This window comes from Camelina sativa, chromosome 10 (assembly GCF_030686135.1).
Source record: "Camelina sativa cultivar CO46 ecotype springtype chromosome 10, ASM3068613v1".
Classification (NCBI taxonomy): Eukaryota; Viridiplantae; Streptophyta; class Magnoliopsida; order Brassicales; family Brassicaceae; genus Camelina; species Camelina sativa.
Window position 1 is genome coordinate 4,392,130 of NC_141889.1, and position 23,785 is coordinate 4,415,914.

General features: G+C 35.0%; 5 protein-coding genes and 1 pseudogene across 7 annotated transcripts; 5 read left to right on the forward strand and 1 right to left on the reverse strand.

Annotated features, from left to right (window-relative positions):
- The first annotated feature begins 2,132 nt into the window (after nt 1-2,132).
- On the forward strand, nt 2,133-5,534 carry LOC104717132 (uncharacterized). The gene is made up of 8 exons (XM_010434665.3): nt 2,133-2,587; nt 2,873-3,913; nt 4,006-4,090; nt 4,175-4,270; nt 4,370-4,630; nt 4,734-4,979; nt 5,062-5,145; nt 5,235-5,534. Exons 2-8 carry the CDS (start codon nt 2,901-2,903, stop codon nt 5,358-5,360), a joined length of 1,911 nt encoding a protein of 636 aa, XP_010432967.1. The 5' UTR covers nt 2,133-2,587; nt 2,873-2,900; the 3' UTR covers nt 5,361-5,534.
- Nucleotides 5,535-6,748: 1,214 nt separating this feature from the next.
- On the forward strand, nt 6,749-7,898 carry LOC104717133 (early nodulin-like protein 12). The gene is made up of 2 exons (XM_010434666.3): nt 6,749-7,139; nt 7,339-7,898. Exons 1-2 carry the CDS (start codon nt 6,953-6,955, stop codon nt 7,692-7,694), a joined length of 543 nt encoding a protein of 180 aa, XP_010432968.1. The 5' UTR covers nt 6,749-6,952; the 3' UTR covers nt 7,695-7,898.
- Nucleotides 7,899-8,884: 986 nt separating this feature from the next.
- LOC104717134 (1-acyl-sn-glycerol-3-phosphate acyltransferase LPAT1, chloroplastic) lies at nt 8,885-11,134 on the forward strand. 2 transcript variants are annotated; one of them, XM_010434667.3, is made up of 7 exons: nt 8,885-9,087; nt 9,180-9,223; nt 9,451-9,523; nt 9,772-9,963; nt 10,092-10,498; nt 10,583-10,684; nt 10,769-11,134. In XM_010434667.3, the coding sequence occupies exons 1-7, from the start codon at nt 9,045-9,047 to the stop codon at nt 10,982-10,984; spliced, it is 1,077 nt and encodes a 358-aa protein (XP_010432969.2). In that variant the 5' UTR covers nt 8,885-9,044; the 3' UTR covers nt 10,985-11,134. The 2 variants fall into 2 exon arrangements, with proteins under 2 accessions (XP_010432969.2, XP_087325019.1); XM_087468893.1 differs by lacking the exons at nt 8,885-9,087; nt 9,180-9,223; nt 9,451-9,523 and having other exon boundaries at nt 9,822-9,963; nt 10,087-10,498.
- Nucleotides 11,135-11,508: 374 nt separating this feature from the next.
- Nucleotides 11,509-12,854, reverse strand: LOC104717135 (F-box protein SKIP1-like). The gene is made up of 2 exons (XM_010434668.3): nt 12,445-12,854; nt 11,509-11,893 (listed from the first exon to the last, which is right to left on the reverse strand). Exons 1-2 carry the CDS (start codon nt 12,789-12,791, stop codon nt 11,761-11,763), a joined length of 480 nt encoding a protein of 159 aa, XP_010432970.1. The 5' UTR covers nt 12,792-12,854; the 3' UTR covers nt 11,509-11,760.
- A 4,231-nt stretch (nt 12,855-17,085) lies between these two features.
- On the forward strand, nt 17,086-19,103 carry LOC104717136 (cytokinin riboside 5'-monophosphate phosphoribohydrolase LOG8-like; annotated as a pseudogene). Its single transcript, XR_015568319.1, has 7 exons — nt 17,086-17,394; nt 17,704-17,801; nt 17,918-17,934; nt 18,127-18,226; nt 18,314-18,384; nt 18,468-18,610; nt 18,819-19,103. The product of XR_015568319.1 is annotated as a cytokinin riboside 5'-monophosphate phosphoribohydrolase LOG8-like (transcript).
- A 1,439-nt stretch (nt 19,104-20,542) lies between these two features.
- On the forward strand, nt 20,543-23,004 carry LOC104717137 (putative mannose-1-phosphate guanylyltransferase 3). The gene is made up of 5 exons (XM_010434669.2): nt 20,543-20,957; nt 21,404-21,515; nt 21,699-21,764; nt 21,865-22,104; nt 22,193-23,004. The coding sequence occupies exons 2-5, from the start codon at nt 21,405-21,407 to the stop codon at nt 22,850-22,852; spliced, it is 1,077 nt and encodes a 358-aa protein (XP_010432971.1). The 5' UTR covers nt 20,543-20,957; nt 21,404; the 3' UTR covers nt 22,853-23,004.
- The last annotated feature ends 781 nt before the right edge of the window (nt 23,005-23,785 follow it).

Sequence of the window (23,785 nt, forward strand, 5' to 3'; positions counted from 1 at the left end):
CGTGTATAATGTGTTTCAAATCAGTTTACTAGTACGTATTAGTAAAAAAAAAAAAGTTCTATCTTGTAAACTAACAACGTAATACTCTAATCGCCTACTGAACCGTCATTTATGCATAGTTTACATTAATCACCACGTTGTTTACTCTACAACGATTGTTCAGGTTTCAAAGTGTTAATTACGTTTTTAGTGTTTTTATGTACAGAATAGAATCATAGATGCTGAAGCTACTACTGCAAATACTCTCTTGGTTACATGGTTCGGAGTGTTTCAATAGCCTGTAATGCTTGTTATATGTGTAGGTGTTACTCATTATTGGAGGCATCTTGTTAAGCTACTAAGGTTAATGAAAAAAAAAAAAAAAAAATTGGATCTCGAATCAGAAGAAGATATGAATTAGAATCAGAAGAAAATTAAAGTCATAGATGCAATATAGCAATTTTGCACAATGACGATTCTATTGTCTTCTATCATCCTCTGGTAGTCTGGTGCATGTTAATGTTATGTTCTTATAATATTTAACATTATACTGTATTTAGGCGTAATTGACACGTAATCAGTTCTATCTGTAGTCATACAGTTCTCTCAGTATTAACTTTTAAGTGATCTTTTTGGAATCATTTGACCATCTCTTGATTATAATAAAAGATATAAAATCTCCATAAATGCTGATTGGTGATCAACTAGGTGACATTAAAGTCAAAAACCTTGTAGCACGTTTGTTCGCGATATATCAAAGATCAAACAAAGGAAAAATAATTTTAAATAAAAAAAAAAGGAGAAGAAAAGAAAAAAAGAAAAATGTACTTACCACAAGATAACCAAAGAAACAAACAAACCGAAAATGGAAGATGTGGAATAATCATGATGACTTTTGTATTTTCTTGTAAGAACTAAAAGATGACAGTTCACCCTGTAAAAACTGTTGCGCCTATAAATTCTGGACTATACATTTTTCTAACAAGAAGTAGAAAATTAAACTCTTGCCTAACGTTCAACAATACAAGTGACGGACGTTATGGTTGTGATGTGATGACCACTTACTTTACTATAGTCCTATAAAACTTTAGAAGGACAAAATATGCAATATTAGTGTATATAACACGCAATTGATTTTTGTATTGAGTTAAGTCATATAATATAAACAAATTTTTAATATACTTTATTTATTTATTTAAATTTTCAATATTTTAAATTGAATTCGTTAGATAAAGATTATGTTAAAACATGTTAATTAGAAGGTACGATCATCTAACGAGCTTTATGGGAGTAAAGATGATCATAGTAGCTAGGTTTCATTGTATAGTCTTGTTTCTCTCTAAACGAGGTTCAAACTCGGAAACGATAACTTATCAAATCTTCGTTGATTAGGTTATAAGTCACACCACCGCAAGTGTGGCTATATATATGAATGGGGATTGCGACCTTAATGTATTCCTAACGAGTAGACATTTTACCATCGAAGTCAAAACACAATAACAAAGAGCTGGCGTAATGGTCGGCCGATCCGAAGGAATTGCTAGCGATCCGAAGAAATAGTATAATGCAACATGCACGAAGCACGATCTATTTTATGGGGATTTGAAGCTTATTCACATTGGTTTTATATTTAATGACCACGGTGGATTTATATAGGTTAGGTTACGGACTTACGGGTAGGTTGTGCATGTAACGGCAACTTCAACTTGTGATATGCGGCATATATATGCCTATATGGATAATAGACCCAAGCTTTTATGAGTCATAATGTAATGAGCAATATAACAATGAAATAGTATTCGGGTCTTTGACTATTAGTGTGGTAAAGTAGTTATAGGCCTATCTCTGACTTGAAGAACGGAGATGAAAGCTGATTTGATTATTTTTCAATTCCTGATAAGACTCGAAGAACATACATATACTAATCGGATCAGGCCTTCCCAAAGCTCTAGGGCTTTTTTTGTTTTTTTTTGGTAGAGAGCTCTAGGGCTTTTTAAAAGAAAGATAAATAGATTTACACGTCTTCATGCTAGGTGAACGAATCACAAGATCAAAAGGGCCTAGAACGTTTTTGGTAACCAGAAAACGCAGCGTTTTATCAAAGCTGCCGCGTTGGAATAATCTTTTAGTCAATGGGGGCACATCAATAAATCACATTATTCACCGTCAATGACTGATAACGCCACCAGGCACCAGCTGCTTCCACGAACCAAACTTGGTGGTTTTTATTTTATTTCATTCTTTACCTCTACAAAATAATTATTTCGTTCTACAATGATTTGCTATTTTTAGTTATACAACCAAAAAAAAAAAAAAGGTATTTCCTTAGAGTAAGAGGAAAGAAATCTCAAATAGGATAAAATAAATAAATTTCTTACGCAACCTTGACCAAATTTTATTTTTCATTTGAGGAAACAAAAAGAATTTATTTTAAACCTATATATATATATATATATATTGGGAAATCTATAGAGGAATCATAATTTTCACGTTTTTTTTAGTTATCTATTTTTTTTTTTTTCTTATCTCTCTAAATCTCTCGCCGGTGTAAAGTTATAGTTTTTTTCAATCAATCGGGCAATTGTATCAAGAAACGACAGGATCCAAGGTTTGAATCCCTCCCCCGCTTCGGTTTACTCTCAATCTCTTCTCCTTGTTGTTGTTACTGTCGGCTTTTAAAATTGTCGGATTGAAAACTCAAGATCCGTGTTCTGTTTTTGTTTCCTTTCTGATTCAAAAGACGATCAATTGGGCTAATTTGATTGCTTTCTCTCTACGATTTGTATATCTGCGTTTCCCTTGATCTGTTAAATTCGATTGCTTCATTACCTAAATCTACCACGATTCCTCAATTGGTTTTTTTTGAAAGATCTAATTTTTATTATTGATTCAGGGGGGTTACGGAGATTTGAAAACCGAAGATGTTAGAGCAGCTTTTGATCTTTACCCGAGGAGGATTAATCCTTTGGACATGCAAAGAGATTGGTAATGCTTTGAAAGGTTCACCTATCGATACTTTGATCCGATCCTGTCTCCTTGAGGAACGATCTGGTGCTGTTTCGTTTAACTACGATGCTCCTGGTGCTGCCTACACTCTCAAGTGGACGTTTCACAATGATCTTGGACTTGTCTTTGTCGCTGTTTATCAGCGTATTCTCCACTTGCTTTACGTTGATGATTTGCTTTCTATGGTCAAGCAAAGCTTCTCTGAGGTCTATGATCCTAAGCGTATGGCTTACAATGATTTCGATGAGACTTTTAGGCAGCTTAGGATGGAGGCTGAAGCCAGGGCTGAGGAATTGAGGAAGACTAAGCAAGTGGGGAAGCCTGTGACTGGTAGTGTTAAGAAGCAAGGGCAGGTCTTGAAAGCTGGGCTTGAAGGAGGGAACAAAAGGGTTGGTGAAGGTGGTACGAAGAAGGATGATGGAGATGGTATTAAGGGTAAAGTCAGTAACTTGACTAATGGTCATTCCAATGAGAATCATAAAATGGGAGATGATTCTCAGGAGGCTGATCGTGCTAACGGGAAAGAGAACACGAGTTCTAATGTTGCTGTTGATATAAGTAAACTTCAGAAACTGAGAAGTAAAGGAGTAAGAGGTAGAGGAGGTGTAAGGAAAGCTGACAGTATAGGTAATAAGAGTTCCAAGGTAGCTGCTGCGGAACCAGCCAAAAAGGCAACAAAGAAAAATAGGGTTTGGGATGATGCGGCTCCCAAGCAATCGAAACTGGACTTCACGGATTCAGTCGATGATAATGGGAACAATGATCATGTAGAGGTTGTGGCTGCTGACCAAGGAGAAAGTATGATGGACAAGGAAGAGGTTTTCAGCAGTGATAGTGAAAGTGATGATGATGATGATGACGAACCAGGAAGTGATGAGAAGCCTGCTGAGGCTAAGAAAAAAGGATGGTTTTCTTCTGTTTTCCAGAGGTTAGCATTTCTCTTTTTGAATCTGTGTGTTTGCTGAGTTATATAGTATAGTCCAATCTTATGAACATATATATTGTGTGATTTGTGTTTAGTATTACTGGGAAGGCGAATCTTGAAAAGACAGACCTTGGACCGGCGTTGAAAGCTCTGAAGGAACGTCTTATGACCAAAAATGTGGTATGTGCTCTCTAAACAGTGCATCATTTCTGGTGGTTGGGATTTTTTATGTGTCTTACTTGAGCTTGGGCATTTCATTTGCAGGCTGAAGAGATTGCGGAGAAGCTTTGTGAATCAGTGGAAGCTAGTCTTGAAGGAAAGAAGTTGTCATCATTCACCAGGATCTCTTCAACTGTTCAGGTTTTGTGCTTTGTCTCTGTAGCTCTTAGCTGAATCTAGGAAACATTTCACTCTGCAATTCGAAGATGGCTTAATTGTGGTAAAAACATATGATTTCAGGCAGCGATGGAGGATGCTCTGGTTCGTATATTGACTCCAAGACGTTCCATTGACATATTGAGAGATGTTCATGCTTCCAAAGAACAGAGGAAACCTTATGTGGTTGTGTTTGTTGGAGTCAATGGAGTTGGGAAATCCACCAATCTGGCCAAAGTGGCGTATTGGCTTCAGCAGCATAAGGTCAGTGTAATGATGGCTGCTTGTGACACATTCCGTTCTGGAGCTGTTGAGCAGTTAAGGACTCATGCTCGTAGGTTACAGGTAATTATACATATCTCTGTGTCTCATGTTCAAATAATTGTGTGATCTAAAATGGTATTGTTAACGCTGGATTTTAATTGGTGGTTGAATTTTTTGGCAACAGATACCGATATTTGAAAAGGGTTATGAAAAGGATCCAGCGGTAGTTGCTAAAGAAGCCATACAAGAAGCAACTAGAAACGGATCCGATGTTGTTCTTGTTGACACAGCTGGTAGGATGCAGGATAATGAACCTTTGATGAGAGCACTTTCAAAGCTCATTAACCTTAATCAGCCAGACTTGGTCTTGTTTGTTGGTGAAGCTCTTGTTGGAAACGATGCAGTAGACCAGCTCTCGAAGTTTAATCAGGTTCGGTTTCTTACCCGCAATAGACTCCTGTTAGGTGTTCAGTTGAGCCTTATTGACATTGCTTTTTTTTGCTGAAATTCAGAAACTTTCGGATCTCTCCACTTCTGGGAACCCAAGACTGATCGATGGAATCTTACTGACGAAGTTCGATACCATTGATGACAAGGTACAGTAAATAATAAAAACTGATAGATGGATTTAGTGTTTAGTTGTATCATATAAACGAATGTAAACGAGAGTGTTTTGGTTTTGTAGGTTGGAGCAGCTTTATCGATGGTTTACATATCGGGATCACCGGTTATGTTCGTGGGTTGTGGCCAGTCTTACACTGACCTGAAGAAGCTTAATGTCAAAGCCATAGTGAAGACACTTCTCAAGTGATCTCCTCTTCTTCATTATCATCATCGTCATCACTATCACCATTACTATCATCAATCAATGTCTTATCCATCATACTGTTGTATTTGGTTTTTGATTTGAAGACTGTTTCTCTTTGGATCTGATGTTGTTTTTTGTTTTGAGTTAAAAGACTAATAATCATGTCAAATTTGTGCATGTTTTTTTTTTTTTAATCATCTCTAACTTTCTCGATCTAGGTTGGTCGGTTGGTCCGGATGTTTTAGGTTTTCCTTTTAATTACTATTTATAGTAACCAAATTAAAATTGAATCTAGCATTAAGTATTGAGTCAACTCAGTTTTTCTTATAGTCGTTGTCTATTGACAAAATAAGAAGACGTTTAATTTTCTCTTCAAAGAATACCTGACTTTTGTGTAAAACTCTCAGAACTCATAAAAGAAAGAATAAAGTACTACTATGTAACTGGTACGTTAAGAAACATACAAAAAACACTTTGACTTTAAAATCCAATGAAACGTTTGTTAGTGGTAAATCTTGCCATCTTAAGTATCATTAACTTTTAATTACGGACCAACTCAAAATAGGGTAGCTCGGCCTAACTGTAGCCATTAACATGCTTTGTTCTCCACACCACAACGGCTCGTAGCCCTGACAATATTCATGCGTAACGTTAAAAAGTACCGTTACTCGTATGCATCGTTTTTACTTGAAATAAATAAATAACCGTATGCACCTTTAATATATGAGAGACAAATGTAAATTAGAGTTGACACATTTGTAAGCTAGATAATAAAATTAAAGTTATGAACTATATCTTCTGCTAAAGAGGGTAAAAATACAATAAAAATCAAGTTGTACAGGTAAAGATGATAAACATTGTAAAACTAAATAATTTTAAAATTCTTTATTAGTCTAAAATTTTGCCAAATTTAAAATAAGATAATTTTTTTTGGTGATAAAAAGAAGAGGGTAACTATGGGGAAAAATTATTAAAGTTTATTTCCCTCTCGTAGTCAACCTTTCCTATTTGTAAATTATGTTATTTGGGACTACTTTACAAAAAAAAAAAAAAAAAAAAAAACTCAATATTTAAGAAAATAAAACTTATCTCAGAAATACTTATGATAATTTATTAAATTAGTAAACACATATCAAAAGTTACTATATCTTATAACAATCTATGATTCTTCGATAAATTCAATTAGATTACAAACAATTATATATCTTTTGAAAAAAAACTATATATATTTTGGTGTAGACAACTCACCAGGATTTATTACAAAATCAAACAACAGATTTGTTTTCTTGTTTCTCTCACTAATAAATATATTCTAAAACATTTTGTTTTGTAATTAAAACGGACATTTATTTAGCAAATCAGAGAGAGATTTACACACTTTAATACTTGGTACGGATATTCCGAACCTAGCTCCGAACGCGCACAAAAACACGTTTTCGCTCCAAACCACAACAGACGGGCCTCTATATAAACAGCATCCACCATCTCCTATTCTCTTCACATATATTGAAAACAATATACAAACGAGTGACACAAACTCAAACCAAACAAAAGAATTTGTAGCAAGAAAAAGAAAAGAAAAAAAAGCAAACCAAATGGGGATCATTGTTCCAATTCTCACCCTTGTTTTCCTCTTGTTTGCTAAAGTGAGCCATGGTGCCTCCACCCCTAGGGTGATTCTGGTCGGCGGATCTGTGGGAGCTTGGAAGGTCCCTGATTCTCCCAACAACACTCTCAATCACTGGGCCGAGAACACCCGTTTCAAAGTCGGCGACTTCCTTGGTACTATATCTCTATCTTGATCTTCATTTTCTGATATATAATATGCTTTAGCTGTAACCATGCAAGATTATTGTCAAAAAGTAGTGAAATGAAGGGAAGTTCATGTTATATATAAATGGTCTTATTTTTGGTTTGGTTTCCATGTGTATATATAAATATTAGAGTTTTAATGTTTGATATATTTGTGCATGTGGAATAGTGTGGAAGTACGACATGAAAGTAGATTCAGTACTAGAAGTGACAAAAGAAGATTACGATAGCTGTAACACAGCAAAGCCCTTGAAGCAATACAAGGATGGACACACTGAGGTTCATCTTGACAAATCTGGCCCTTACTTCTTCATTAGTGGTGCTCCTGGAAACTGCGCTAAAGGTGAAAAGATTACTCTTGTTGTTTTGTCTGAACGACCATCCGGTGATGGCAGTGTCGCTCCTAAGGCTTCTCCTGTTAGCCCTACAGCTCCGGCTCCAGCTCCCCATAACGCTGCTGGTGGAATGAAGGTTGCAAGCGGTTGGTTCTTGACCACAGTTGTGATTGGTTTGGCTATGGCTTAATTAGAAAAGTCAATCGAGAGATTGTAGTTTTTTTTTACTAAGTTCAATCTTTTAGCTAAATTTAGTTTTTGTTTTTCCAGATTGTTGAAGTTTCTTTTGTTCCTTTAGTTTTCATCATCATAAGATATCTATCTTTCTGTTTTATGTTAAGTGTTTGGGATATTTTCACTCTCAAAGCTTTTAATTTATAGTTTGTTCTTGCGATTCGAATCTAAAATTATAAATAAAAACCTCAACAAGGGAACTAAATATTTTCATATATTTTTACAAACGTCAATCGTCAATCATATACTGTAAATAGGAGATTTGTTGACTCAATAGTTAATACAAAGAGATTTTGACCACATTTAATTATATTAATGGGTAATATAGGATTCATTTTAGAAAGTAAATATAATTTATGTACCAAAATGAAGTTGTAAAAGGAGGTAATTATAAAAAAACTGTAACCTAAGAGGATAAGTAGTGGCTTACTCTCTCTAAAAGGAAAAGATAATATCTGTCATGCTACGATAGTACGATGTTATATCCAAATTTCATTTTGAGATTTGTCTTACATGTATTACCATAATATATTGATTATATTCTAATCAAGATCTTCCTTGATTATGTTGCTAATGCTAATGTGGTAATAAGATGATCAGGCCAACTGGATAATGTGCTAATCCATTTCCATTAGGGTATTAAATCAATAATACTGTTTTTTTTTTTCTTTTTAAATTGATTTCAAAACTGATACACATGTACTTTCTCCTCAATGTTACTTACACATACATATATATCTTTGAATTCGAACAAGTTTGTCATTCACAATTAATAATATGCCCGTTTTATTAATTTCAGTGTCACCGTTTCTGAATCAAATTATCAACGCTTTTTTTCTCCAACAGCCGTAAGAGATTAAATTCTAATAACGTACGTAAGAAGTAGTAAATTTATTATTAAGAGAGTTTTTTTTCAAACAAATTAAAATTTGGTTTAGATTCTGATTTTGTATGAAACAATGATACAACGTTAAGAGGAGGAAAAAAGCAATTACAAAAGTCAAAACCCACGTATCGTTAATTATCACTTAATGGGCCATCATCATTAATCAATGACTTTAAAAGGCCTTTATTTATATTGGCGGGCCCTTCACATACAAAACAAACAACATGTAGTCAATATCACAAACGAGGAAACTACAATCCGCCTGCTTTTTCATAAAAAAAGGACACACAGTTGATGAATAGAAAGTGAAAACAGTAGAGCAAAGAAACACCCCCCTGAGATAAGCTTGGAAGGAAGAAGAAGATGACACGGATTACATGAGCAAATCTGACGCATGTTTTGTGCTCGAGAGATTCCGCCATGGATGTCGCTTCTGCTCGGAGCATCTCTTCACACCCTCCATGTATATGCTTCTTCTTCTTCTTCTTCATTAATTTTGTATCTTTATCTGTTTAATACAATTACTAACTTTGTTTTCTTAATTCATGTTCTCAGATTATAGAAACCCGATTTGTTCATCACAGTTATCGTTGATTCGGGTACTAATTTCGCTTTTTCTTTTAATTTAGGTTTCCTTACTGCTTTGTGATTAATTCGTAGTTTCTGCTATGGAAGCTTAATTAAGATTGTTAACTTGGTGACGTTTTTGCTATTTTATCCATAAAACAAATGATGAAGTCAAGTTTTTTTTTGGATTTAGTTGAACAATGAACATGAAGGTTTCTTAAAATTGTTCTTACTCTATGAAATTTATTTGGAGATGCAGCTTTCGAGAGATAAAGTATGTTGCTTTGGTCGTATTTCGAATGGCATAGCGAGCTTTAGTACTTCCCTTCATGGTAAGGCAACCAAATTGCCCTTTTGATTATATATATTTATCAGCAGACTCTTCAATTGAAAGCTACAGTTTTTATCTTTATCTCTTGATGCTATCTTTGTTATATAGAAAGACTTGTAGATTCTATATACTACATACTCATTCTGGTTTTTGAGATTATATTGAGTTAGTTATACAAATATTTGTTTTGGCGTGAGATGGATCTTTTTTAGCTCATTACTTGCTTTGCTTTCCATGATTCTTCTTTAGCTGTTCCGAGTGGAAGAAATTTGAGTGAAACAAGACGTACTGGCTTTCAATTGTGTAACCGCTCTTTAAGTTGGGATCCTTTCAGATTTCATGATAAGAAATCACATAGATTAAGTGAATTGGCAAGAACTATCACTGTGAGATCAGATTTTTCTGGAGCTGCAACCCCTGAAGCTTCTTACCCGGAACCAGGTTTTTTTTTTTTTTTTTTTTTGGCTAAACCTTTTGTGAACATATTTTTGTCTGTTTTGGTAGATTACAACTTTGTTTCCTAATCTCTATACACAATTCTGTCTTGTTCTTTCAACTTTGAAGTGCAGAGATTAAGTTGAGCTCAAGACTCAGAGGGGTATGCTTTTGCGTTGTTGCTGCCGTTTCTGCCATTGTTCTCATTGTCCTGATGTTAGTTGGTCATCCGTTCGTCCTTCTCTTCGATCGCTATAGGAGAAAATTCCATCACTTCATCGCTAAAATTTGGGCTTCCATAAGCATTTATCCGTTTTACAAAATCACCATCGAGGGTTTGGAGAATCTGCCATCATCAGATACTGCTGCTGTATATGTTTCAAACCACCAAAGTTTCCTGGATATCTACACACTTCTCAGTATTGGAAAAAGCTTCAAATTCATCAGCAAGACAGGGATATTCGTAATTCCCATTATCGGTTGGGCTATGTCAATGATGGGTGTCGTTCCCTTGAAGCGGATGGACCCAAGAAGCCAAATGGTATGTTAACTATATGTTTCTCCCACACTCCCCAAGTGTTTGTTTTGAGCAGATGGATCCTTTTAACTCTTTTGCAATTTACAGGATTGCTTAAAACGTTGCATGGAACTACTAAAGAAGGGAGCATCAGTATTTTTCTTCCCAGAAGGAACACGGAGCAAGGATGGTCAATTAGGTCCTTTCAAGGTATACACAATCTCACGATTCTTCTTGATCATTCATATGTTTTGTTCTGTGTGTTGACATAAAGATGCTTGTGATATATTACAGAAAGGCGCATTTTCGGTGGCTGCAAAGACGGGAGTTCCAGTAGTACCAATAACGCTAATGGGAACAGGCAAGATCATGCCAACGGGTAGTGAAGGAATACTGAACCATGGGGAAGTCAGAGTTATCATCCATAAGCCAATACATGGAAGCAAAGCGGATGTTCTTTGCAAGGAAGCCAGAAGCAAGATTGCAGAATCTATGGATCTCTTAAGCTGATCTCAGATGTTATTTTTGCGTTGTCTGATAAACAATGAGAAGCCATAATTTCACATGTGGTAAAGATTAAAATATGTTGAGATTTCTTTAGTCAAAATTCTGATGTTCCCTTGAAAATATTTGCAAGAAAATGTCAATTTTGGTTCAAGAGATGTCAGTTTTACGCATAGGCCAGAGTATGAAGTGCTTGCAAAGGCTTCTCTAAGGTTTACAGGGTTTTGCTTTTTTGGATTCCAAGTTGAGAAATCTCTACGGCTTTTATGACCTTATTGGTCTTACTCTCACACATGTTTTTCTTCTCAATAGTGTCTGTAAATCATTTATAGAAATCCCCATAACTGGAAACTGTCAATGTGATAATTATTACTGGCTTTTCATGTGACTACCATATATACTTGCGTGTAACAAGCATATAATTATCTTATCTATTGCATAATGTATGATCTTAATTCTTTTTAAGTTTCAATCCTTTGATCTGATTGTCTATCACTTGTGTTATGCAGTTTTGAGGGCCATAGAGAAAGTTTATAGATAGAAATAGCATAACATTCATAGCGACGGTTTAACAAACGACATTTAAAGTTCTGACTCTTGACACAGAAGCAAACTGAAAGCATAACTAAACCGAAAGCATAATAATCCGTCTCTAAGTAGCTCTAGACTCTTGCAGACTTAATTGTAATAGGATAGGGGATAGATAGCGTTCATATATACGCCATTGTTGGAGTCTTGGAGACTTCAGTTGTTGAGAATCTGCACTTGGGGGCAATTCTGCTTCACCATGTTATTCCACCTGAACTGCGGACGCAAACTTCTTTCAGCTTCTTGCAGTTCGACGCAATCTTGAGTATGGATGCATCAGTGACACTTGGGCAGGAAGTAAGCCAGAGCACCACAAGATCAGGGCAACTGAGACAAGAAATGAAAACATTAAACACAATACGAGTGATATGTCTAAGATTCTATCATGCAACGCTTGGAATTATAAGTCTGGCTAAAACTGACGCGAGCAAACTTATAGCAGATCTCAACACCATGTATTACTACCCTGATCCATGATGACAAAAACTATCCTATCTAAATTGATTTATTGCACTTTCCTCTGTTCAGGTTCAATATTGTAATATACATGGCACATTGCAAGCATGCTCAGTTTCCTTTGAATTCTCTTGAGGAATCCATGATTTTATTTCCCACTTAAATGCAAATTTGTGATATACTACATAGCTAAAATCAAAATGCAGAACTAATATAGACAGTTTGACACAGTTAAACCGTAAACTTTATGGTTTAGTATACAAACGAAGTTTCTCGGGTAGATTAGACAGACTCATCAACATCATAATCATTTTCACTACATTGATTTTTTTCTGGAACCCATGAGGGCAAGACTCGCTTTTTAAAGTTTCTAGACAGAAAAAAAAATAAAACTAAAAGAAAAGAAGAGTGCAGTCACTTACTTATCAGCAACGTAGGAGATGGATTTGTCAGTGCAGAGCTTGATCTTGATACTCTTCAAGCCACCCTCGCTCCTATCGACAAAAGCCTGGAGAAGGGCGTCCATCTTCTCCTCCATGGCATCCCAGTCGAACTCACCAGAGGCCGGAAGCGGAGCAGTGCGAGTTCCAAAGTCAAAGGCACTGTAAACGGCCATGTTTCCAGATTTCGACCATGGCTTGCAGACTTGCATTGGGCCGTCCAACATCTCATCAACAGTTAGCTTCGAGAAGACTTCGAGCAAGCAATCAGGTGTTAAGTTAGCCCACTCACTCGAACTTTCGGATCCCTTACTACCCTCGTTGCTCATTTTCGTTGCACTCTTTGTTTTTTTTTTCTCTGTTTTTTGTTTTTGTTTTTCGTTTTTGTTTTTCGTTTTACTCTGTCTGTTGATAATCGACTAGCTTTATATAGATATTTTGTGAGCAATGAAAATATTGAAATGTTGGAGTTTTTAAAATTACAATTTTAGAACACTTCTTTCTGTTTTTGCAATAAGAGAGCTTGTGCTTTTCCGCATGTTAAAAAGCTTAGGCAAGTAAGACCAGAGAGTTGAATACGTACACTGACGAAATTAGTACATCTGTCTGACTGTTACCAGTGAAGTTTAAAATATTTGTATCTGATTCCTTTATCGACATAATATATATTTATCAGATTCTAATATTTTGTGTATCTGCGTAACATAAGTTATATGTATCCTATCCAAATTTCGTTTTAGGTCATTTTAGTAAAACATGTATAAAAAAATTCTATCAAGATAGAATGATGAATATCTGGTCCAACGGTCATGTTATGACTCAATTGGTTTTTTCTTATCGAGGACCAGATGATCTCCTTTCCACAGTAATGTTTAGTTTTTTTCCCGTATTCTTAAGAGGAGCTGAAGATACAATCACCAAGATATAAAGAAATTAGAAACTGTTTAGTATGAACAAGAACAATCACTACTAATAGTAGTCTACTATATATATCGATCGTTCAAACCAAACTTTTAATCACGAATATAACTTTCTTTTAATGTGATCTACTCACTTTTTTTTTTGTTATTAATTATCATTATATATTAGCAACACTTTTATTTATTTAAATATCCAGGGAGAAACGCTAATATGTTATTTTGGAAAATGTAAAAGTATGTTTTCTTGTAAAAAAAAATGTGTTTATGCCTCATGATAAAAAAAATGTTCTCACGTAATTAATTTATTTTTCCATCATGATTATTAGCTTACCCTACATGATGTATAAGATATTTTATGATCGTATTTATATCAGATGAGGACGAATCGATGTAACGAATTGTGTGTGAATTTTTGAAAAAAGAGAAAGAAAAAAAAAAAAGCAAATAGCGGGACTGTGAGTCAAAGTTGAAAACGATCGACTAGGCGTACTTTCTTTATGCCACATTGATGAATGTATGATTCTAGTGTAACTAAAAAGTAAGAACACGCAAAATTGATGAGTTTAAAATGATTCAGTTTTTTTTTTTTTTTTTGTTGGACAAACATATGTTTCATTCTATTAAAACAGAACAGAATATACAAATAAAGGATCAAAATTTAATACATAACAAAGAGAGATAGAAGTAAATAGAGGTCATCGAGATTGTAGTCTTGAGAGCTGTGCGCCAAATCCTAGTAAAGGTTTTAGAATATATGAGTTCAAGCAATAACGATGCAGCTTCCAAGAGCAAGTCGATGGAAGAAGAGGTGACCATTGTCTTGTATCGAAGACCAAGTGGTGTTGAAATAGCCAAAGTTGAGATGCTCACCGAGGTGAGGATGTCTACCCGAAGGATAGCTTTGTCATGAGGTCGAGCAGGGTTGAGGATACTCTGGTTGAGGGTCAGTAGAGAGTTGAAGGAGGTGAATGGATTCGATGTAAAGCTATGGAAGTTGTAGTGGTAACACCCACTCCATGGAGATGGGTCATAATGCCATGGTACTTCAAGAGCTTAGGGAATAAAGAGTTCACAAAGGAAGCTAAAACCAGGATACACAAGCAAAAAGTTTGGAACCGTAATATAAAAGATGGATCCTCTCTGCCATGAAAATGGTGATCAAGAATTCCACACAGATTACACATACGGTGAGACACTGATAGATAGAACACAAACCTGGGCTTCAAGTGGGAGGATGGCTGCAGGGTAATGAGAACAATAAGGCTCACCAAAGAAGCTACTAACAGGTGCAAAATAAACATGTAAAGCCACAACAAACCAGGTGGATCCTCTCTGCCATGAAAATGGTGATCAAGAATTCCACACAAGGTGTTTAAAAATTTAGACACGGACAAGGGAACAATAGACCTGAGCTTCATAAAGGGGGATGGGTTCTGGGGTTTAAGTAAAGCTTGGTAAATCCAGTTTTTGAAGCCAACAGACAATGTCACAAAATGAGCAAGTACCATAGTTCCGACAAACCCTTAGAACATCCAAGACAACCTAGCTAAATGGGTTCTCTGATGCAGTCTTCGGACACCGAGGATAGCCAAAGAAACTAGATAAAGTTGATAGGATAACAGGGGGTTATAAAGTGAGAACCTGGGCTTTTGAAGGTTGGACAAGATCTTGCATTCGATGTGGTAGTCCAATAGCAAAAGTAGATCTGTCGAGCCCCAGGGGTGTCTGGGATTCAAGGCGATAGTCCAATATCGGAGAAAATGCAATGCTCTGAAAGTTTCCTCACCAACCGCCGTCTCCGTCTCTGCCTGCCAGGGCTCGGGTGACTTTGTCGTAGAGGGGACTGTAGAGACGATTACCATTCCGGATCTAGAGTTAGAAGAGAAAAGGGACATGATTTTCGCCGGTAGTGAGGCTGGGTCGGGGTTACAGATAGAAGAGATTGTCAGTCTCCTCCAACCGCTGTGTTGGGTGATGCGCGAGCCTATGCCTGGATCCGATTGAGTGAAGTGGGTAAGCGAAGGTTGCAAAAGAAAACTCAAAAGGGAAAAAAGAAATTGAATAAGAGGTCTAAGAAAACAGGGAAAGCAGAGAAAGAAAGCTAATGTCGAGATACCCCGACGCCGATGAGCAATAGCCCCACCGGCATCGGAAAATTTTGTCGGTAGCGGCACCTCGATATTCGAGCTTGGGAGAGAAAGTTTCTTAAATATGCTTCCATGGATCCTTTACTTATTTTTGTATGTAAATATTGAATGGAAAAAGAAAAGGAGAAACATGGCTGTTTAAAACGACTCAGTAAAAACTAAAATTCAGAAGATTCAGTAAAACCCATCATATCTAAAAGGGTGGAGATGTGGAGTCAACTTTGAAAACGACTGGGGTACTTTCTTTGCCACATGATATACTGTATACAGTATATATTAATTGGTTTGTATAAAGTAAAAGTAAAAACACGCATATTGGATGAGTTTAAAACGACTCAGTAAAATTCGTTTGCTAAAAGATTCTACGAAGACTATGATCATAATTCTGTTACTGTGGACAGTACCTTTTCGTCATTCTCTTAAGTAAGTGAGGGATATTAAACCGAACCAAACCACGTTGATCCTTTTAAATTGAAAAAAAAAAAGTATATTAAAAAGTTAAAGGTAATATGTATAGTGGATATAACGGCAATATATATTCTTTCTTGGTTTGCAACCTTTCCGGCTTTCCCCATGTCACATGCATGGACCAAGAGAGCTGTATTGTATGCCTCCTAAGTCCTAACCAACACAAACATAATACCCGATCCATTCTTTATATTTTTCTTTTTTTGGATAAAGGGGTTTCTAACCCATTCCAACTTTGTAATGAGGATGTTAGAAATCAACACATTTATGATAAGTAAGCAAAAGAAATGGGTTAGAACCCCCTTTATCCAACAAAAGAAAAAAGATTAATATTTTCTAAACAAAAATATTAAATGGGTTAGAAACCCTTTTTTCGTTTTAACCTACGCTAAAATCAATAGAGAGTTTAGGAGTACCTAAACAAAAGGAAAAAGATTAAGGGGTGTATTGAAACTATGATTTTGGAGAATTTTATAGGAAATTTGTAATCTTGATAGATTTTAGGGAAGTTGATATGATTTTCTGTAAAAATTTTTCAAATTCCACCTTAAACCATGAATTTGAATTTCCGTATTTTTAACTAAACAAATTCTCTCAAATCCTGTAGAATCCCTAAAATTCATTAAAATCTAAATTCACAAACTGTTTTGAATAAAAGTGTATTTTAAAGTAAAATTTTAAATTATCATTTTAATAACAGTGGATTTTAATAGAATTTTTAAAATTCATGATTGAATAGCATATGATTAATAAATTTTACACAAATCATTTAAAATGTCAAGTTGAATACACCCCTAATAGTTTAACATGTTATATTGGAATGATTTAATTTTAGTTTGAATTAAACATTCGAAACCCATGAGAGTGAAGTGTTTCATGAGCTTCTTATGGATATTGTGGTGTTTTGTTTGGAAACCTCTTATCAATTATCTCTTCTTCTTTTTTTTCCTATTATTTAATTTTTTATAGTGTTAGATATTTTCTTAGACCATCTTTACTAGGAAGTACTCTATGGGTTTCTCTCACATTTGGGCCCAATTTGTGAATAAAAAACCCATTTATGAGTCCAAAAGAAGAGTATCGGTGTTGTGGGAAGGAATCGGAGCAACCGATACTCTACCAAATAAATATTTAAAAAATTCTTCTCTCTCTCGACGAAGCTTCAAGTTATGGCTGAACCAAATCAGATCCCACGGAAGAGGATGCGATTCTCGTCTCCTTCAGCTACAGAGATCCTCGCTACTAAAAAATCATTGCATCACCAGCGAATCGCATCTCAAACTGTTAACCGATCTCGCGTCCATCATTCATCACCGTCACTCTCCGGAATCATGCTTTTGATCCTTGTGTTTTAGACTGTATAGGGATGAACCATCTTTGTGTTTTAGATTGTAGAGGTAATCATGCTTTTGATCCTAGTTGAACAAACAATAACACTTGACGGTTTCTTAGGAGTATAGCTGAATGTCAAAATACGAACTTTTTAGTTTACTTGTTCATTCAGATGACTATTCCACAATGGGTTTGGTTGATTTATCTGTGCTTGCGTCTTTTGTTAGCTCTTGTGGGTTTTGGGAGTTAATCCTTGTTTATTGACTCTTGTTGTCATTTGAAAAGCTGTGACATTTCCTCGAGTTCTTTGAAATAGGTCTTCCTCTGTTTTCTTCGTTTGTGTGATTGGATTTTGGAATTGTTGGAACTTGTAGGTGAAGAGGAAGATAGACTTGGTTTATGGCGGAGGAATTGTTGGCTTGATGGGTTTGATATCCAGGAGAGTCTATGAAGGTGGTTTCCATGTACTCGGGTTAGTTTTAAGAGTCTCCAAACAGGCTTTGTAACTCTCTCAATCTCCTTCATTTCCAAACTTCTTTGATGGGTTTTTGATTGGATTCTCTTGTGATTGCAAGATCATTCCCAAAGCTTTGATGCCTATTGAGGTATGTATCTTTTTCCCCTATGAAGTAGCAAACTTGGCTGGAGTTTTGAAGTTTTATCTAGCTCTTGGTTCTTGTCTGCGTTCATATGATTTAAGATCAGGAGAGAAACAATGTTCTTGATTTTTGTTTCTAGTTAAATATGAGGATTGTGAGACCTTTTTCACCTCAATCTCATGAATTGGATTTCTTCAGATATCTGGTGAGACTGTGGGAGATGTACGAGTTGTTGCAGACATGCACGAGCGAAAGGCTGCAATAGCACAAGAAGCTGAGGCCTTCATTGCACTCCCTGGTGAGAAAACATATTTTACTAATTAATTCTAGCAAGTTCTAAAATTGAAAGTTTTGGTCTTGATAATCACGAGTTATATCGTTACAGGAGGTTACGGAACAATGGAGGAGTTGCTGGAGATGATAACATGGTCACAAATTGGTATCCATAAGAAGACGGTATTTTAACATGTACTTTGATCGGTCGTCGAAGCAGTAGGCTACTAATACCTCTGCTGATTCGTTTGAAATTGTTTATGCAGGTTGGTCTATTGAATGTTGATGGATACTATAACAATTTGCTTACTTTATTTGACACTGGTGTCGAAGAAGGTTTTATCAATCCCGGTGCACGTAATATTGTGGTTTCTGCTGCAACAACCAAAGAGCTTTGGAGAAGATGGAGGTACGTTAACTTGGCCTTCCCTTTTTCTTCTTGTTATGAGGTTTTCTATCTTATAGAGAATAAATTATTGGTTATCTCATAGTGAACACAATCTCCTTGATGCTAGACATTTTTGGTATCATAGTGTAAAACATAATCTTGGTAGGAGTATGTTTAAACTGCAGAGTCCACCAATATTGTTTCTGCAACTTACGCATACTCTTGTCAGGAATATACTCATTCTCACAAGCATGTTGCATCGCACGAAAGCTGGAAAGCCGAAGAACAAGAAAACAAGCAGCAATAAAAGCACTATTATTGTTAGCATATTCTACTTTCATTTCAAATTTAGTCTCTAATTTATTTGCAGAATCTACAATGTGTATAAGAAAAACTCAAATCTTATTGCAATATGAAACAGCAAATTGGATCCCAATATGAAAATGTTGTTGATTATGTAAAAGATTGAGCAACCTTCTTTGGGTTCTCTAGTAAAGGAATGATTTTGCAAAAATACTCTTAGAGTTGTTTTACTTAAATTAGTATTAATTATATGATAGATTAATTTGAGAGTAACTTAGGAGAGGTAATCCACTAATGACGCTCTTAATAACCTCCCAATGGAGGTGTTCTTAAAGAGATATGCCAGAAAAGAAGTTTCGGTCATAAAATTAGATTAATACAAACATTTTACCATTTAAAAGTTATACATATTGCAACTTATAAATCCAGTTTGATTGTATATATTTCATTAATGAAATTAGAAATGGTTTCTTACAATTTTAAAAAAAAATCTGTGTAACTTGGTTGTTAATTTATAGAGGAATTATTACAAACAGTAATCTGAAATTTTAACTGTTTAAATTTCTTTTGGTCTGATATCAACGTTTTGATATTTGCTTCATAGTTCATAATAGAGTTTTTAGCATTTATTTAGTACATACTGACTTTAAAGAACATCCTTTAGTTGATATTCTGACTTTTTCCCCGTTTCTTCCGTTAAGACTTCTAACTAAATATGAAGAATTGACAAATACTGTCAGTTGGCTTTATGATTTATCTATGGTTTTTTCTCTGCTTCTTATCTGCAATCCGCGAAGTGCCAGAAGTATCCGTAAATCAATCATTATGAGTTAAAGTGTCTCATTTACAACAAAACAACAGAAGTCCTCCAAAAGCAGTGGTCAATTTTTAAAACCCAGTCAACATATATGTATATATATATATATAGCAAACTTGTCCCCCATTATCAATACAACTCTTTTTGTCCTGAATTATTGATTTTCTATCTTTTTATTTTGTTTTTTACAAAAGCTTATTTTTTCATACAATAATTACTACAGTACAATATTTTTGCTACATAACTAATTGTTTTTCTTTTGCAAACGTAATTTCATTTATAAATTAAAGCTTACCATATCTTATTAGGTTTTAAAAATTTTATGAAGGGTTTAACAAAGAAATATATATATATATATATATATATATATATATTATGAAGGGGATAGTAGTATTGGAAAATCAATAAAACTAATAAATTGATGAGAGTAAGGAATACAAACTGTTTATCAAGAATTATCATTAGAATCTCATGAGAACAAAGTTTTCTGATCTAAGATAAATCTAAATTAATTATACATTTAAAATAATGGTAAACTTCCAGTAAACTCTTATATAATTATCTGTTTGGTCGACAAAAAAAATGGTAAAGTTCCTAAATTATCATATTGGACGTTTATCAACAATATTCCATCACATTCGTGATTCTTCTATAATCATATATTTTATTATTTCCATAATCTTGATTTATTGTCTAGACTGTTTTGATCGGTCGATCTCATCGATCTTACCAAATAAAAAACCAAGTCGGAAGGATCTTACCAGTTACCAAATACATACAACTTTAATATTATGTAATAAATTAAAAAGAACTGACCTATAGTCGGAAGGATCGTTCCGGCGATCCAATCATCCAATGGATTGAGGTTCGAGATATTATTAAATTTTAGTCAGATCCGGCTTTGATTTGACAAACAATATAAAAGAATATTAAAATATTCATTATATAAATACTTGTCACGACTAATGTTGACTAACACCAACATCTAAACCGCAATATATATATATGTATTTTTTTTTTTTCGTTTTTAAAATAATAATAATAATTTATTGATTTATTTATTCTATTGAAGTATCTCGTGGGTTTATAGAGGTGATTTATCGTACCGTGCGTATCAATCAGTCTTGGCCGCATTGTCAAACTACACACGCCTCCCAGGAGGAGACAGACTCCTTCCCGATCGGTGATTCCAACTATAATCCCAGAAGGCGTCTCCTTCCAGATCTGTGCACATTCCAAAACTCTCATGTGAGTTTCACTAAATCTCTTCCGAAAAATAATGCTTTGTTTTTCCTTTTCATTTTTTTTTTGTTTCTTCTCATTGGAATTCTTAGTTTTGTTTACCGATCTGTTTGCTTGAATCTGAGTCCCTTGATGTAGTGTTAGCTTGGATTGATTATATATATATATATATATATATATATAGGTTTTGGTGAAAGATGTAGACTTTAAGTTGATTCATAGATGCCATTGTGTGTTCAGAAATAGTTTGTGCTAAATTTTCCAGAATTTCTAAGTCACCCTTCTCTGGCTTTGGATAATTTTCTTCATTCGCTATTCTAGATTGCACAATTGTTATTAAATAATTTTTTTTTTTTTTTTTTTTATCATGAACACAGTTCTTGTTGTTGATTCACCACCCATAATTTCAGATTAGAGTAGATGATCATGTGATTATATATATATTTGTGCAGAATGAAGGCTCTTATTCTCGTTGGAGGATTCGGAACCAGATTGAGGCCACTTACCTTCAGCATGCCCAAACCACTTGTTGATTTTGGAAACAAACCCATGATTTTGCATCAGGTAGGTAGCTTCTTCTTCTTCTTCTTTCACAGTTTGATTGACGCAGGAGTGACTGATGTTGTATTATTAGTTTCTTCTTTTTGTGTTTGTATTTTGTAGTAACCGTTCATCATTTGTATTTGATTCCTTGGTGCACCTCTAATTTTCCCAGTTTCTTCTGTTCTCATTATGATGCATTCGCAGATTGAAGCTCTAAAAGCTGCTGGAGTGACTGAAGTTGTGTTAGCTATCAATCATCAACAACCAGATGTAACATATACTATCTTCCGTAACCACAATCTTACGATTCATTATTCCGTGTAAATTATTCATCCTCCTCCTTTCTCTTTTGGTATTTTTTATATCTCAGGTCATGTTAAATTTTGTGAAAGAATATGAGAAGAAGCTAGAGATTAAGATTACGTTTTCCCAGGAAACTGAACCGCTTGGGACAGCAGGGCCTCTCGCGTTGGCTCGGGATAAGCTTGTCGATGAATCAGGCCAACCCTTTTTTGTACTAAACAGCGATGTTATCTGCGAATACCCGTTGCTCGAGATGATCGAATTCCACAAGACTAACAACGCTGAAGCTTCAATTATGGTGACCAAGGTGAACAAATAACATTTTATGCGGTTTTTTGAAGTTGAACCATTTATCTGTTAATAACTTTGATACTTCGTGCCTTCTATATTAACAGGTTGATGATCCTTCCAAGTATGGTGTGGTGGTTATGGAAGCAGCTACTGCGAGAGTTGAAAGTTTCGTAGAGAAACCGAAACATTTTGTGGGGAACAAGATAAACGCTGGGATATACCTCCTGAACCCATCTGTTCTCGACAGGATAGAGCTGAGACGGACTTCGATTGAGAAAGAAATATTCCCTAAGATAGCCGCAGAGAAGAAGCTTTGCGCGATGGTCCTACCTGGCTTTTGGATGGACATTGGTCAACCGAAAGATTACATAACCGGGCAAAGCTTGTACCTGAATTCTCTAAGAGAGAAAGCTTCTCAGGTATTGGTTACAGGGGATAACATAATTGGGAATGTTCTTGTCGATGAAAGTGCGGTCATAGGAGAAGGTTGCTTGATCGGACCTGATGTGGTGATTGGTCCGGGATGTGTGATTGATTCAGGTGTTAGATTGTTGGGTTGTACTGTAATGCGTGGAGTTTGGATCAAGGAACATGCGTGCATCTCTAACAGTATCGTCGGATGGGATTCGACTGTTGGAAGGTGGGCTCGGGTTGTTAACGTAACGGTTCTTGGCAAAGATGTTCATGTTGCCGATGCAGAGGTTTACAACAGCGGCTCTGTTATCGAAGAGCAAGCGTCTGTGAAACCGGAGATCGTCATGTGACTTTTATATTCAGTATCCAGAACTTCTGTTGTATCCGTATTAGTCTTCTCGTTTAATCTATGATGACTAGCATAATAAAAATGGGTATGTAATTTGACATAAGTGTGACTTATTTATTTTTATTTCGGTTAAAGACATAATGCCTTTAATAACGCATTATTTTTTTATCAGTAATCACATTAGTCAACTTCAAATGGGAGCATAACTGAATGTACAGTTTAGAAGGAAGACGGAGTAAGGATGGTCGGTTAGGTCTATTGAGGTAGTAAACACAATCTCAAGTTTCTTGATCAAGTTTCCTCTATTTTTTATGGCCTTATTGGGTCTTACAATTAAGACTCTTAGACTATGTGCAATGAGACTGTTGAATTTATATTCCAACTGTTAAATCTTCACAATGAGACTGTTGAAAAAACAAAAAAATCATGTGGATTAATCAGTGTTGAATTGAAAAAAAACAGAGTTGGGTGTCAGATATTGATTGGATTGTGTATTTCACACACATGTTGGACGAATGAAAGTTTTTTTTTGTTTTTTTCTTTAAGATTATGACTCTCGTTAAATTGTAATTCACAGTTCTAATTTTAGAGATTTTTATCTCGTCATATCTATTTAGGATCAATTATTATATAACAAATAATGTTTTTCTATTTAAAATTTATAACTTTTTTAACTCTATAAATAGACATTTGGTTCATTTCGTTCAGACAAATAAATAAATAACCATTTCTACCATATTTTTTTTATTATTCTCCAATAAACTTTTGTTTTCTATCTTTGATTTTTTTTTTTTTTGTGAATTGGATTATAACAATAATCCTATTCAAATGCTACTAATTTTCCTTTTCCGTATCGAAATTCCAACAATAATTCCACGCAAAATTCTACTAATTTAATTTAATTTAATTCAATTTTAGTTGATATTTTAAAATT